Source organism: Apostichopus japonicus, chromosome 23, assembly GCF_037975245.1.
Source record: "Apostichopus japonicus isolate 1M-3 chromosome 23, ASM3797524v1, whole genome shotgun sequence".
Classification (NCBI taxonomy): Eukaryota; Metazoa; Echinodermata; class Holothuroidea; order Aspidochirotida; family Stichopodidae; genus Apostichopus; species Apostichopus japonicus.
The window spans coordinates 12,251,277-12,266,610 of record NC_092583.1 but is presented as its reverse complement, the minus strand read 5'-3'; the positions used below and the strand labels follow the sequence as shown (position 1 = coordinate 12,266,610).

Genomic DNA, 15,334 nt, shown 5'->3' with positions numbered 1-15,334 from the left:
CCTTTCAGAAACTATATATTTGCAAATGGAATGTAGATTAGATAAATAATATAAAGACAAACTCGGATAGACATAAAAGAGTCGGAGAAAGAGAAAGGCGATGACAGACGACCAGTTAGGCTTAGAAGCAGTCAGACAGACACAAATACAAACATAAAAAACATACAGACAGACACCGACTTATGCTCTTAACATACAAGCAGTAACCAAAACTACAGCTGCAACAACGATATCTGAAAATATGCCCAAAGAATCAATTCATTCGGTCAGTTTAAACTTTTGATTCATTGATCATTGTCACAACCCGTTCTGGGATAACCTCCTTAAGTATTTTATTGATTACTTTATGTGTTTAGTTAATTAGATGCTAATTATTTAGCCATGGTTTTGTGCATCCTTAAGCATTACGTAATCATTTCTTTGTAAATGAGCATCGGAATTCCGTCGGCATCGGGTATAAATAGAACAGTAAAGCCACGTGCTCTCTCTTTTCAATCTCGGTCTTGAACCGAAAGCAAAACCGTAAGTTGCTCTTGTTTAATTATAAAATGTCAGAATTTTAGTTCAAAAGAAACCAATTTCCACCTTCATTGAGATAACATGAACTCATTACTTTACGAATTAAATTCGGTGTTTTTGGTACTTTTATAGATGGCAAAAGAGGCAGGGAAGAAGCTAAATTAAAGCTTGAACGAGGAAAGAAAGAGAACGTGAAACTAAGAAAAGGAAAAGGCCCACGCTCGTATAGAAAGAAAGAACATTCATTTGTATTAACCATAAACGTTGACAGAACCCTCAACGAAAACAAAACTAGGACCATTAGAAGGAAAGGATGCCATATGAAGTATAGAAGTTTAAAAGTTGAAAAGGATATATATAGAAAATGATGACTTTTTTTTGTTCTATGTAACCGCTATTAATTTTATTGTTGTTGTTAATAATTATATTGAACCTTTGAAACTCATATACTCTCTCTGTCCGTCTTTACGCCGTTGTCGACTGCTCTCTTGAAAAGAATCCGTGACAATCATAACCATTAGTTATGTTATTTGGGCGGGTTCATATCACTCTAAATATAGTAGCTTATATTTTACAACCAAAGTTTTGTTTTCGTATGAAATATCAATCCGTGACCACGATAACTAACAAAAATGTTCACAAATGGGTGGAGAAGATCATGGCTGAGTCCTAAATTTTCTTTGGGATTCAAGAGACAAAGAAAGAAAAATAGCATAAAAAGGAGGTGAAAATGTATCACATGAAGGGAAATTTTGATTGAGACTGGAATCAGCGTTTCAACAATGTTTAAAAGTTACGCTATTAAGAGGAGAGTAAGAAACTTGTCACATCAAATAACAAACTATACTGCATTCCAAAAAATTGGCCAAAATGATAAGTGCCAAAAATATGAAGACAGTTTTAATCGCGAGAGAAATGATCTATATTGTTTATTTTTGTATGTGTTTGTGACACTGCAAAATATCAAACATCTTATGTATTTTTCTAATTTATTTTCACAAATGAAATACACAGCTAAATAGAAATCGGCACCGATGTGATTTTGTATTCATATTACTCCAGTGGATACATACCATGACGCTGTATAAATAGTAGCAATGAAAATAAATATGGACGGTGGAGCCGGGCTGATGGAGCAAGGGGCAAGGGGGGGGGGTGGTCAGGTGCTGCCAGAATTGTGAAAAACCCATTGAAATTTAACTTCAATTTCTATTGTTATAACCTAAAAGGTGACCCCTTTTCGTAGATTTGAACAAACCCTTTGTTAAATGAAGGAACCATATTTCCTTCCTTTTTTCTTGGTAAGAGATTAAGAAAAATATATTAACAAAGGAACCTTTGACTCAAAAATAGAGAACAACTTGCGATTAAAAAGCGCCGTTTCCTGGAGAAAAATTTAAAAAATCAGAAATTTGTGGTACATTCTAATTTGAAAATACTGAAAGAAACAAAACGCCAAAAACAAAGACCCTAAAAGTTTTCAGATGCCATTGTGGCATTATGACATCACAAGATTGAGAAAATGACAGACTCAGACACGACTTTAAAACAATATGATATAACTCTCAAACGAAGAAAAAACGACTTTTCTTATCTGTTTGGGGGCAATGTCTTTCTTTCTTTCTTTTTTTATCACAAAGAACTCTATCACAGGCTAAGCATAAGATGATAAATTGGTTTTACATTTCTTTAAACGACAAAATAAGATTCTACATACCGAAAGAAGACTGCTTACTTATTGTCTGTACTCGTTGTTCCACAAGCCTGTCAACAGCTACACTCTAAATTCACAATGGTCAAATAGTTGACCATAGTTCATAGTCACGATGATTTGGACCACAGTGTGGTCAATATGTGGGGGTTTGACTGAAGATATGGTTATTTGAAAACTTCCCATAATGCAATATATCACATTTACCGGTACCGACGGATCGTACGAGCACGCAAAGTTTGAAGGCTCCAAGAATAATAACTTTACTATATGATATCTTTTAACTTCAAGTGTTAGCCTAATTATCTCGTATTTGTGTAAGTAATAAATGGAAATAAACTCGAAGATTGGGGTTTGGATGTACTTCACAAAACATTCGAAGGTAATTTTTTCTGTTCGAATTACGAGTATAACTTAAGGCTAGGTCTAAGTTTACGTTTGACCCTATATGTTACTGTGTTAGGCTATCTTCCATTTCTCCCCTCAGATCGAAGGTAATTTTCGTCCTTTTTATTTAAATAAAGCATTATTCTGTATATATTGATGGCGTTGTGGTCAAGTGGTTAAGGCAGTGGACTTGTGATCTAAGGATTACAGGTTCGAGCCCTGGCCAGATCATTGCGTTGTGTCCTTGGACAAGGCGCTTTATCTCCATTGCCTCTCTTCACCCAGGTGTATAAATGGGGACCTGCGAGGTAACTTGTAAATATAGTTGCGTGCGCCGGTTTGTGGCTGCACCCTATGGGAAGTCCCCCGGGGGACACGTGGTTGTGGTGCACTGTGGTGCCCCAGGAGAGATTGATTGAATTGTGCACACTTTGGTGTGTGGGTGTGACAAGTTACCAATGACCAGGGGTTAAGTTGTAAAGTCGTGTGAGGAGGCATTAGCCTCATACAAGACTGTAAACCGTGTGTAAAAGTAAGTTGGCCTGACGTTTCGATCCTAGCAGGATCTTCTTCAGAGGCTAAAAAGGACTGTAAACCTTCAACTGTAAACCTTCTGTAAACCTTCAACTTTAACTTCATATTTTTTTCAAAATTTTCTTTTATTTCGTTGAAATAGATAAAATAATGAGTCAATTTAAGCATGATAACAGAATATGTGGTATTCCGAAAATGTCATTGACTATGATTGAGACTTAGGCCTATGGGACTAACTATACTGTAACTAGGCTTAAAAAAAATTTGTTTGCCCACAGTCGGAAATAGGGTGTTTTACCGTAGGACCTACACCGTTAGCACTAGGGCCCTAGGCTTAAGGAATGTTGTTGGTCACTTTGAATTAGCCTAAAGGCCTAGGCTTAAAAAAAAAAACGTTTGCCCACTCCCTTTTTTGAGGAAGTTGCGACAATCAACAGGTTTTCCGTTAGGCTAGGCTAGTCAATGAACAAACACAGTCGATGCTCGGCCTAATTGAGAAAATTATTCAGTTTGACGCAACACTTTGCTGCGTCATTTAACACACTTTTTTAGTGTTCAATATAGTCTCCCATTAACTTTGAGATCATCAGTGTTTTTTTCCCCAATCATAACAAGATTTATTTCAAAGGGTGGCCAAAAAATCAATTTGAAGGAAAATGTCAGCCCTTCTTCTAGTCAACAAACCCTGCGAAGGGCTACAGTACTGTACATAGGCCTAAATAATAATACTGTACATGATTTTTCCTATTACACAGGGCAGTGACTGTGTGGTGTGCAGGTCAAGAGACCAGAGCAGGCAGTAAATTTCAGTGACTTCTGACTACTGTAGGCTTTACTGATTTGTTCAGGTCTCTGGTCCTACCCACCCTGCAGTATGTATTTTAAAACAAATCATGCATTAGGCCTAGCCCAGGCCTATATGTTATAATATGTACCGTACCATACATAGCCTACTGTAAGGGTTCATACTTGGAGTTGGAAAGGCTGAAATCTTCCCTCGGGTTTCATTTTTCTGCCACCCTTTTTAAATAAATGTTGGTAAGATAAGAAAATAGAAACACTGAAGATCACTGGGGGCCTATGGGTAGAGTAATTGTTATTCAGGGGGAGAACTATTTTGAACATCTAAATATGGAGTTGAAAGATGCAGCAAAGTGCTTCGTCAAACTGAACATTTTTTTTCAATAGGCATGGCATTAATAGGGTGTGGACTGTGGAGATATGTACAATACTGCAGCACACTGTTGAGTTCAACTAGTTCTACTTAGCGTAAGCAAATAATTATTTTTATTACTTGTATTATCCGCCATATTTCCAATGGTGCGTACCTATTAGTCTGCGACAACCAATTTATGATTAATTGCAGAATTTAGTAGGGTTTGGTACTCACTTCCCTAAATCTGATGGAACAATTTAAATCCAGGTAAATACATGTTAGTGTCAGGACTTATTAACTGGTCATTAAAGTACTGTATACGGGTGTCGTCAGGGGTAATCCCAGGACAGGGGTCGTATGTAGCGGCATCCTCATTTGGCCAAGAATCTAATACATGGGATTGTTGTTGAAGCATAACCTTTCCTTATGTCCATGACGTCCATATGATCTGCACTAAATTGGGCGGTCAAAGCTTCATCTTTCAGAGTTATGGTTCTTTTCTCCACAGTGATAGCAACCCCTTTGTATCTGCCATAAGGTGTTATGTAGAAATGATGGTTGGGAATTTGTTTAAGCCATTTTGATTGGTATGGGCACTGCCTTATGTAATCCAGATGGTCACGTCAACTCATCCTGCCTCACCGTATCTCAAATTTCTTATTTTTGGCACTTGAATTTGAAAGTGTCATTTTTATCCTTCTTCTTCCCTCGGTAAGTAATATTTCATCTTTTTTGCAAACTTATCAACGGTCGTAACATTTTTTTTATTGCCAGAACTGCAAAGAGTTAAAATGTTACGTAGATGTTCCTGAGGTATTAGAACTCTGCTACATCTTAACCAGACCGAACACGATGGCAGTCCTGAATATTCACGACGAGGTAGTCAATCAGGAGTAAGTTTAATAAAGCCATGATTAGCCGTGGTTCGCCATGATTAGAAATCCTTGCAAACCACCTCTACCAGGTCTATGATAAATTCACTACACAAGTTATACCAAGATAGATTTGAAAGTAAACACTGATAAATGGTGGGGGGATGGAGGTGTCAAAAGGATAGTCCAGCTGAAACAGAAAAGCAAACTAAAACAGCACGTCTTTCATTAACTGCAATCCAATTTTTAAGATATTTCCAATGTTATTCCTTCGTATTAATTATCCTGACAACACTTCTTGCCTTCATAAAACATTATCTACTATCTTATTTTAATTTTTAAGGTATCGACGATTATCGACGATCTGAACAAAAATGTCATCCTGATAACTTGAACGATTTCTGTAGTGACGTCAACACCGTCGTACAGGACGCCCTGAGCCATCGTTTGGTGTACTTTATCGAAATAACTTCCTTCTTCGACCACGAGACATGCGTCAGATTACAGAATCGGTTCGGATACACATTGAACCAAGTACGTACTACCATCTTGGACTTCACCGATTTCACCGGTTTCGCCACACGTAACGGCTTCAAGGGTGACTTCCTGTTGTACGATTTCATCTATGAACACGGTAAGCTTTTCATTCAAGATATAACTCTCTGAGGTCGTGAGTTCAAGCCCTGGCTAGCGTAAGCCGCATGCCAGATATTCATCCACGAGAAATTTACGCCTTTTTTTAACATCTGAAATGGTCTAACAAATGGTAAGGGAAGAAAAGAACATCCAAAATGAGGAAGAAAGACAAAACAAACTTAATCTGTAAATTGGACAGCCAGCTGAAGTGAAGCCTTTCTGCTTGTTCCACATGTGGATGTTAACCGTTGTTTAACAGCGTTTGCCACGTTTAGCAAAAATATGCAACTGCGTTATTAATGCTCATACTAAATACTGATTTTAATATGGCCTTGTAGTCACTAAAACATGATGATAAATTCGGTTCGAGAGAAATCAAGATAAATTAAAGTTTAAAGAAACCAAAAAAAGGGGTGTAAAAGAAAATGTTATCGACTTTTTTTTCCCGTTGTATTTCTTCAGGTACCATACTGCGTACATTCTTCCAGACCAACACGAACTCACACAGCGTGGGTACACCAGAACTAGGACCCGACGAAAGACAGCTAAACTTTGGGCTCAAAGCTGCAGCATCCAGAGTCATCATTCTTTCTGAGTCTTCATCATTAAGCGGAGCTTATTATGAAATCGGTATGATATATACAGTAGGTCAGCTTCGGAGTGAGAAGTGAAGACCTTGAGCTTAAATCAACGTTTTTTAAGGGGGGGGGGGTGGGTAGTTCTGTCAAATCTTAGCTTCTTGCTCGAGTAAGTTTACAACTGTTTGTACAGAGATGCTTCTTTTTATATTTATCACCTATTTAAAACAAAAGTGTTCATTTAAAAAAGTATAACATTCAGTGAGCAATAAATTAAAGGTTCCATTTCATGATGAATTCTCATCACTGCTTATAACAGTGTTACTCATATTGCAAAAGAACAAGAAGGAAAAGATAATACAAAAGTTTATTTGAGTTATTTAATGAACTTTTAATGAGTTAACAGCAAGTAAACTGTATCAACTTTAACAATCGGATTATAAAAGAACATTAAACATGTTCATAATCAAGTTTTTTACACATTCAACCTGTGAGAAATTTTTACAATTAAAAAACAATCTGATGAGATCTGCAAGTCTGAACCAACGAGAGTTTAATGTGTTCACTTAACTTATCAATAACTCTCCTTTTTTTCTTCTTTTTGTTACAGAAATCGGTGCCGAAAACAATATGAAATCCATTATCAAATATGGAGGAAGTATTCTTGTTGAGGTAGTTACCATTGACATATTGGATTCTGACAATTACGTCGAGTTTGTGATCTCGTTTAGAAGTGGAGCAATCAGAGTAGGAAAAGTTGGCTCTCTTGAGTTTATGTCATAGGAAGGCTCTCTGCCCGAAATTAGATTTGCATTATTTGAAAGTGGAATCCATTCAGCCAGTAACATTTATTACTGGTTTGTGTTCAAATACTACTACTTCTCACAAGCAAGAGGTAACTTTTCTCCCTTTAGCCTTTCTTTTGATTTCTTTAGATGTTGGGGTGCATTATATTTACTCTTGAGAATTATTACAAGGCATACTGTCAAAAGTATAAAGATACAGAGGTGGGGGAGGGGGTTGCAGTAACAGTGCAGCGAGGCTCACGTAGGAATATAATCATTTTTGCTCCTCCCCCTTTTTTTACATGCAATAGGCACTGCTGATGTGCCGGAGATATTTTCCCATTGTTGGAATATTAATACTAATATTAAGGCTGAACAACGCTATCTTCTCTTACTCATCTCTTACTAAATTTTTCAGACAAAGATCTGGGAGATCATGATTAGACAAGAAAAAGTGCTCCTTGATGATAAGTTTGATCTGTTAAAAGTTTTAATATGTACGTATAAAGTAATTTACACCACTTCTCATTTAACTGTCTCCTATACTTCAGCACTCGGATCTATCCTAGTAAAACAAAAATGGTAACATACTTGTTCTGTAGCCCCCCCCCCCCTCCTCCACACACCCAATAACCCCCTCTAAAGTCATTATCCTCCGTCCAAAATGTACGTAAACAAGTGTTTTGCTCTAGTTAAAATGTACTTTAAGAAGTGGACTGCATGTTTTTTTTCTCAATCACAGGAGAATTAGAAATTAAATATTAATAGTCAAAAATCACATTGTAAACCACACATAGACATTCGTAGAATAGATCCTGTCGGGACCATTTTGCATGTATTTTGAAGCATTTTAACCAATTTTTGATAGGCAGGCTGACGAAGAGGTATTGATCGCTTTATCGCCAACTAAGGGAGATGCCGATGGCATGATAGAAATAGGTAAACTAAAGTGAATAAAATTATCAACATATTTGAATTGCTATTCTCTATTTTTTCTTTTTGTATTGTTTTGTGGACTGGTAAACTTGAAATTTTCTGACAGTTCCATTTTACAAGAAATTAAAACGAAAGGGAAAGTGGTTTCAATTATTTCAGCCGATATTTTTAAACATCGGGTGATGACTAAAATTTGAAAGATTTGAAACATTTCTCTAACCAGCCTCTGTAATAATGTGTATCTCTCCATTCAATTTGCAATCAAATTGACATTGTCACATTTCGTGAAATTTCTGTCTTTTTAGATATTAGATAAAATTCTTTGGATTTTCAGTCAACAGGTCGACTTTGTCTTTTTTCCCCCATGTTTTTATATTTCTACTCTACCGCAACATTGATAACTCATTAATGGACATAATTTTGTCACAGGTATCGGAGCTCTTGGAACCCGAGCCATCTTTGTCCGGGATTGTCGAGACTGCAGTTACCTCAAACACGCATATCATGAGACAGATTTAGTAAACTCGGACACAGAGAGATCCTTAGTGAATACCGTTGTAGATGTCACAATTAGAGTTTTCGATAAGGAAGTTTTGGAGGCCGATGGCGATCCTCTCTTTGAGTATTCCAGAAATGACTTGGATGAGACCAGTTTCAACTACATGGGTTTCTCTGGTGCCTTCATTACCCATTTCCACTTCCACGTATTCTTGCGTACGTAGATCGTTCTCTATTCTCGTTATATATGGTGTCGTTCTCTCCTTCAACGATTCCTCTGAATCTTAAGAAAGAAATTGCCACCGCACTCTTGAAGTTATGAATCCTGTATATCTAATTGGAAATTCAATGTGCCGGGTAGTGATCAGAGGCGCAACTGCATATACATATTGGGGGGGGGGGGGCGGTGGGGAGAGGAGGGTGGGTTGGGGAGGGGGAGGTTTTCGGAGTGGTTCTTCAGTCCCGACCGATGGATAGAATATTATGTCCTAGTGTACAGTACATACACAAGTTATTTACATGTACTATATAACTGTAACAGTTGAGGGGAAAAGTTGAAGAAATTTATCAATGCATAAAGTTATGAGTTTTGACTTTTGAATGACAGGTTTTCTCTCCCCCCCCCCCCCCGTATCACAGCATTTGTATACATATACTACAGTATTCAGAAGGTCGGAAAGAAACTGCATTTTGGTGTGACAGCTTCCAGAGATGCTTGCATCGCCATCGCCGGAGAAACCCCTGATGATACCAGACTGTTCGAAATCGGTAAATATTCTCGAACAATTTCTGCTTTTTGAAGGATTTTTTTCTCAGGGTTATTGGCATTGTATAAAAATGAAAGAAACTCATTTACATCTAAAAGAGTTCAATTCTGTAATTGAGAGAAACCGTATTGTTAATTCATAATTTTCTGCCGTGAGGATTCAATTGAAAAGAATATGGAACCAAGAAGGTGGGAGGGAACATTTAAAAACCAAAGGAATGGAATGGTGGGGAAATCCTTTTTAGGGAGATAAGCATGCATTTATTTTGTGTTGAATAATCGTTTGCTCCTGTTTCTTTTTATAATATCTTAGTTATTGCTCCAGAGGGAGAGAACATGAGTGAAGTACGAACATGCAGAGGGTGACCCTATCTGGCTTCATACGGCGGAGATGTGAGTATCCCATTCAGCATTATAGTTGAGTAAAAATGGGAGTAAATAGGTCTATGTAAAATAATTCACCCTTCAAAACCCATGATTATGAGTTAGGTAGATGGCGCTAAACTGCCTTTTGCCATATATAACTTATAGAATGACGGTCTTACAGTTTGGGGGCAAGGGCCTTAACAAGGAATACTGGGTCATTTAGTTTGTTTTCAACATGCTTAGTTTCTTTTTATAGAATGCACCCGTAATAATCAGCGGGGCAGGTGGGGCATAGTAATGACCACATTGTGTTCACATTTTAGAACGTGTGTTCACATTCTTAACTCATGTTCACTTTGTGTAAGACACTATGTTCACATTCTAACCATTTGTTCACTGTGTGGTAAACATTGTGTGCACACTGTAAATTGTGTTCACATAGTGGTAAAATCTGTGTTCACATTTTGTTTACTCTGTTTACATTTAATTAGTTGGTGATGCACTTTTTGACACTATAGGGCTCACTAGAAATACTGGGTCAGTTAGCTTGACTTCAACAGTGTTTTGAATTTCTCTGTTCAAGCCTGCGGACAAGTGACCTTGGGTGAGGTAGATGGTGATAAGATCAGAAACTAGAATTTGTCATCCATATAGCTTAAATTACTTGAGCACTGTTTGAAAGAAGGGGGGGGGGGGGGGCTATGATAAACATGATGGGCCATATATATGATTTGGATTCAAGAATGTTGGTTTTTTACTCGTGTTTTAATAGAACGTACCCAGGATCATGAGCGAGGCTGAATGAGCCAAGATTTGGATCTTTTTTTTTTTTTTTTTTTTTTTTTTATAAAATGTTAAAGTGAACAATAGCCCATGTAGTCAGGTGGCTTAGCAACTTTAACGTTACCGGCCGGACAAAAGTACCAAATTTGGCATGGAGTTTCCTTTCGACCTATCTATCGATTTTATCCGTGGAACCCACTTCATCGGTTCCGATTTTTCAAGATGGCGGCCAAAATCCAAGATGGCCGCAAGAAAAAAGGAAATGTCATATAACTGGCTGTAAAAATCGGAGATGAACAAATGAGGGGTCAATTCAGGTGTTTACGGGGTCACTGAAACAGATGATGATCATGGCATGTTGCTTGAGTAACCCACTTCCAAGATGGCGGCCAAAATCCAAGATGGCCGCCAGAAAAAAAAGGAAATGTCATATATCTGGCTGTAAAAATCGGAGATGAACAAATGAGTGGTCAATTAAGGGGTTTCCGAGCTCACTGAAACAGATGATGGTCATGGTATGTTGCTTGGGCCACCCACTTCCAAGATGGCGGCCAGAATCCAAGATGGCCCCCTGGAAAAAAAAGGAAATTTCATGTAGCCTATATTCATTCCCAAACCCCCCTTGTGCCCTTTTCTGATCGGGACCATCAAACCTTCCGTCCTCAAACGTGTAAATGAAACCGGGCTAGCACCCTGACTATATGTTATGGCTGGTATTCTAATTGTGTCACTTTGGTTCAGGAAGCCACTTAGGACTTATTGGGGAACTTTGAGGTGTGATCGACCGTGGATAGACACTGTCGCAAACCTGTTATTATATGGGAGTTATACGAGTGTCATGTAAGACTGATTACATTGAGTCAACTATATAATAGGGTAACTTGAGGGAAAACAGACCAGATGTGAATACCGACTCATTGAGAGATTTTGTACGATTGTGCACCCTTCATAAACACAACGTCAATTGTGGGAACAACACACGCTAAGCAGGTCACTAGGCATCTGAGGTATTTAAGCCATTCTTTTCGAACCTGTACCCCAGGGCTACTGTTAGCGAGGATCTCCAGGAAAACTTGTTGTCTGGTATAGACAAGGCCCCCCCCCCCCCCATAGTAAAACGATAGCTTGGGTTCGAATCTCTCCGTTGGTGAGCTCTGGACAGCGGTTGCAGCGATGAAGAAGGGAAAGTCCCCGGTCCCGATGGCCTCCCTGCTGAGTTCTATAGGACCTTCTGGGAGGTTCTCGGTGGGGACTTTAGAGACGTGTTCGCTACCGCTTTCCAGTTGAATTACATGAGCCAAATACAGAGGGCTGGAAATATTGTTCTCCTCCCAAAGTGGGAGACCCTTTGGACCCTAATAGGCGTACAATAACGCTGTTAAATCTGGACTACAAAATCCTGGCCAAAGCATTAGGAAATCGCTTAGCGGATGTGATGCCGGATATTGTAGGTCCTCTCCAGACTTGTGCTGTGCGAGTCCTTCGGATTGAACTCAGTGTTTATTCGTTGGGTCTCGTTACTATATAAGGACGTCACGAGCATGGTCACTGTTAACGAATTTACTTCTGGTCCCTTCCCGGTTCAAAGGGGAGTCCGTCAGGGTTGTCCCCTCTCCCCGTTGTTGTATGTTCTCTTCAGCGAAACGCTCAGTACCTCGCTGGACAGATGCTTGGGGTTTCGACCTTTCAATGTACCGGGTGGGGCTAGAGTTAAATGCGTGCAATATGCCAATGACGTCACTTGTATTGTGTCGGACCTCGTCTCCTTCAAGCCTTTATCGAAGGTTTTGGCCACCTTCCAAGAGGCTACCGGTGCCAGACTTAACAAGTCCAAGACCAAAGGGCTGCATTCAGGAGGTTGGCGTGGCCAATCCCTCCCATTCGATGCTACTTGGTCAGATGTCATGATCAGGGTAATCGGCATCTGGCTAGGTTATGGTGCCCCGGAGGCCACCACTTGGGCCGGGAAGGCTGATCAGGTGGAGGCAAGGCTCGACACATTCAATCGGAGGTGACTCTCCCTCCCTGGGAAGGTTACAGTTGTCAATCGTTTTATTGTTCCTCTACTTTGGTATCCTGGTACGGTGATCGCTGCACCAGATTATGCCTTGGTGCGATTGGAGAGGATCATTTTTTATTTCATTTGTGGAAAGTGCAAACCAAACCTTCTCAAAAGGACCATTCTGTAAAAGACCCCCTTGAGCGGGTGGGCATGGTTTGGTCCACCTACCATCTTAACTGCGCTTTCTCCTTTTGAAAGGTTTTTTCGTTGCGTTTGAGAATCCCTCGTTTGCCTTTTTTGTTAGGTTCTGGGGTGGTTTTCTTTTTCGCCACTACTGGCCCGGATCCTTTTCCAATAACCGGCCAAAGGCGACACGCCCTTCGGGGTGTATACTCAGATTGGTGACTCACTTTGTAGAATCAAAGAGGAGGGTGGGCCAGATGTTCTGCTGAACGTGGCCCCCTCGGCTTGCCAAACCGCCATCTCTCCAAATGTGTGGTGTTCTGTGTGTTGTAAGTCACTAGATAGCCGTCTCCGGGACTTGGCGAGGAGGATTGCACATGGGGTCCTCATCACTAACCATTTTCGCCTAGTCAGGTGGCGATTAGGTAATGGGATTTGTCCCTGTGTGGGCTGTAAAGCCATCAGGACTATGCAACACCTTTTGCTGGAGTGTCCCTTTGTCCGGGTGGTGTGGGAATGATGGTTTCACGCCTTCATTATTGGTGTTATTGGTTGTTATTGTTGTTGTTTTGGTTATTAGTGTTATTGGTTGACCTCAGATGACTGGCGACCCGACTTAGCGTGTGTTGTTCGCAGAATTGGTATGTGTTTATGAAGGGGGGGGGGGGGGGGCTTGTCTATACCAGACAACAAGTCTTCCTGGAGATCCTCGCTAATAGCAGCCCTGGAGTACAGGTTCGAAAAGAACGACCTAAATACCTCAGATGACTAGTGACCTGACTTAAGCGTGTGTTGTTCGCACAATTGACGTTGTGTTTATGAAGGGTGCACAATCGTACAAAATCTCTCAATGAGTCGGTATTCACATCTGGTCTGTTTTCCCTCAAGTTACCCTATTATATAGTTGACTCAATGTAATCAGTCTTACATGACACTCGTAACTCCCATATAATAACCAGCTTTGCGTCAGTGTCTATCCACGGCCGATCACACCTCAAAGTTCCCCAATAAGTCCTAAGTAGCTTCCTGAGCCAAAGTGACACAATTAGAATACCAGCCATAACATATAGTCAGGGTGCTAGCCCGGTTTCATTTACACGTTTGAGGACGGAAGGTTTGATGGTCCCGATCAGAAAAGGGCACAGGGGGTTTGGGGATTGAATATATGAAATTTCCTTTTTTTCCAGGGGGCCATCTTGGACTCTGGCCGCCATCTTGGAAGTGGGTGGCCCAAGCAACATACCATGACCATCATCTGTTTCAGTGAGCTCGGAAACCCCTTAATTGACCCCTCATTTGTTCATCTCCGATTTTTACAGCCAGATATATGACATTTCCTTTTTTTCTGGCGGCCATCTTGGATTTTGGCCGCCATCTTGAAAAATCGGAACCGATAAAGTGGGTTCCACGGATAAAATCGATAGATAGGTCGAAAAGAAACTCCATGCCAAATTTGGTACTTTTGTCCGGCCGGTAACGTTAAGCCTGAAAATTGTTGCTAAGCCACCTGACTAATGCAGATTGACAGAAGTCAAGACCAAATATAGACAACAGGGTACTATAAAGAAAATCCACATGGGCCAATCAGTGGTCCACAGCAACTTAGAACAACTAGAAGGGAGGGGCTTACTACAGCATCAGGCACAGAAAATAAGATGCTGATGCACCCTGCACTTGAAGGACTGAGCACCGTTGTCAGAAATGTCACCAACTACGCTATCTGGTAGGCTGTTCCATACTTGTACCGCAGAGGGAATGAAGGTCCTGCCAGTGGAGACTGTCCTCGAAACTGGTACTGTGAAAGCATGGCTGGGCATCGACAAGCTAGAGCGTGTAGCTACAAAGGGTTGTGGTAGCATTGCCTTTAGGTCCGGTGGGCACGAGTTGGTGTGCATCTTATAGAGAACAGTCGCTGCTGCCACCTGACGTCTTTGGTGAAGAGATGAGATGTTCAACTCAGTTCGTACTTTCTCCTCACTTGTGCCAATGATGCGAAGGGCCTTCTTCTGGATCGAGTCAAGTAGTCCTAAGGTTGTGGGCGAGGCACTCATCCATGAAAGAGAGGCATACTCCATCACGCTACGGACCTGAGCCTTGTAGACTGTTGCTCGTCCCCTGATGTCCAATTTGTTGGCAACTTTCCTCAGGGACCCCAGTTTCTGTCCAGCTCTGGATGATACCTTGGAGATGTGTTTTGCCCAGGTCAGCTTGCTGTCAATTGTGACTCCCAGAATCTCCAGCTCCTCTTTTTCGGCCAGTTTGGTGTTGCCAAACATAAGATCCAGCTTAGTAGGGTTCCTCTTTCTTGAGATTGTCAGTGCCTTGGTAACAGACCCTGAAATACAGATCGGTAGCTTCACCATTGAGGAGAGTAACTGTGGCAGGACTATGCATGATGGAAATGCATTCCTGACATATCCTAACAACATTGGACTCCAAGCTATCAACTTTGGTATCGCTGTTGGCCAAGGAGTAGAATCACACTGGTTGCTCTATCCATACACAGATTAAAGTTATGGACTTTTCATTTGGTGCTCTTTTACTTTTCTTACTCTGATTTCATTTTCGAGGGGAGGGGGTGGAGTTGCATGGAGGGGGGGGGTGGTTGCCATAATACGTTTA

General features: G+C 40.4%; 2 protein-coding genes across 2 annotated transcripts; one reads left to right on the top strand and one right to left on the bottom strand.

Annotated features, from left to right (window-relative positions):
- The first annotated feature begins 100 nt into the window (after nucleotides 1-100).
- LOC139964972 (uncharacterized) lies at nucleotides 101-10,566 on the top strand. The gene is made up of 10 exons (XM_071967089.1): nucleotides 101-130; nucleotides 465-522; nucleotides 5,523-5,813; nucleotides 6,278-6,445; nucleotides 7,004-7,065; nucleotides 7,597-7,675; nucleotides 8,544-8,828; nucleotides 9,252-9,380; nucleotides 9,692-9,771; nucleotides 10,517-10,566. The coding sequence occupies exons 1-9, from the start codon at nucleotides 101-103 to the stop codon at nucleotides 9,742-9,744; spliced, it is 1,155 nt and encodes a 384-aa protein (XP_071823190.1). The 3' UTR covers nucleotides 9,745-9,771; nucleotides 10,517-10,566.
- A 3,783-nt stretch (nucleotides 10,567-14,349) lies between these two features.
- LOC139964971 (uncharacterized) lies at nucleotides 14,350-15,075 on the bottom strand. The gene has a single exon (XM_071967088.1). The coding sequence runs from the start codon at nucleotides 15,073-15,075 to the stop codon at nucleotides 14,350-14,352; it is 726 nt and encodes a 241-aa protein (XP_071823189.1).
- Nucleotides 15,076-15,334: the final 259 nt, after the last annotated feature.

Excerpts from the sequence above, each read along its gene's own strand:
- LOC139964972 (XM_071967089.1), top strand. The coding sequence starts at position 101 with ATGACAGACGACCAGTTAGGCTTAGAAGCA. Across the intron at positions 6,446-7,003 it reads CGGAGCTTATTATGAAATCG|AAATCGGTGCCGAAAACAAT; the intron begins GTATGATATATA and ends TTTTTGTTACAG. Across the intron at positions 9,381-9,691 it reads TACCAGACTGTTCGAAATCG|TTATTGCTCCAGAGGGAGAG; the intron begins GTAAATATTCTC and ends ATAATATCTTAG.
- LOC139964971 (XM_071967088.1), bottom strand. The coding sequence starts at position 15,075 with ATGGTGAAGCTACCGATCTGTATTTCAGGGTCTGTTACCAAGGCACTG.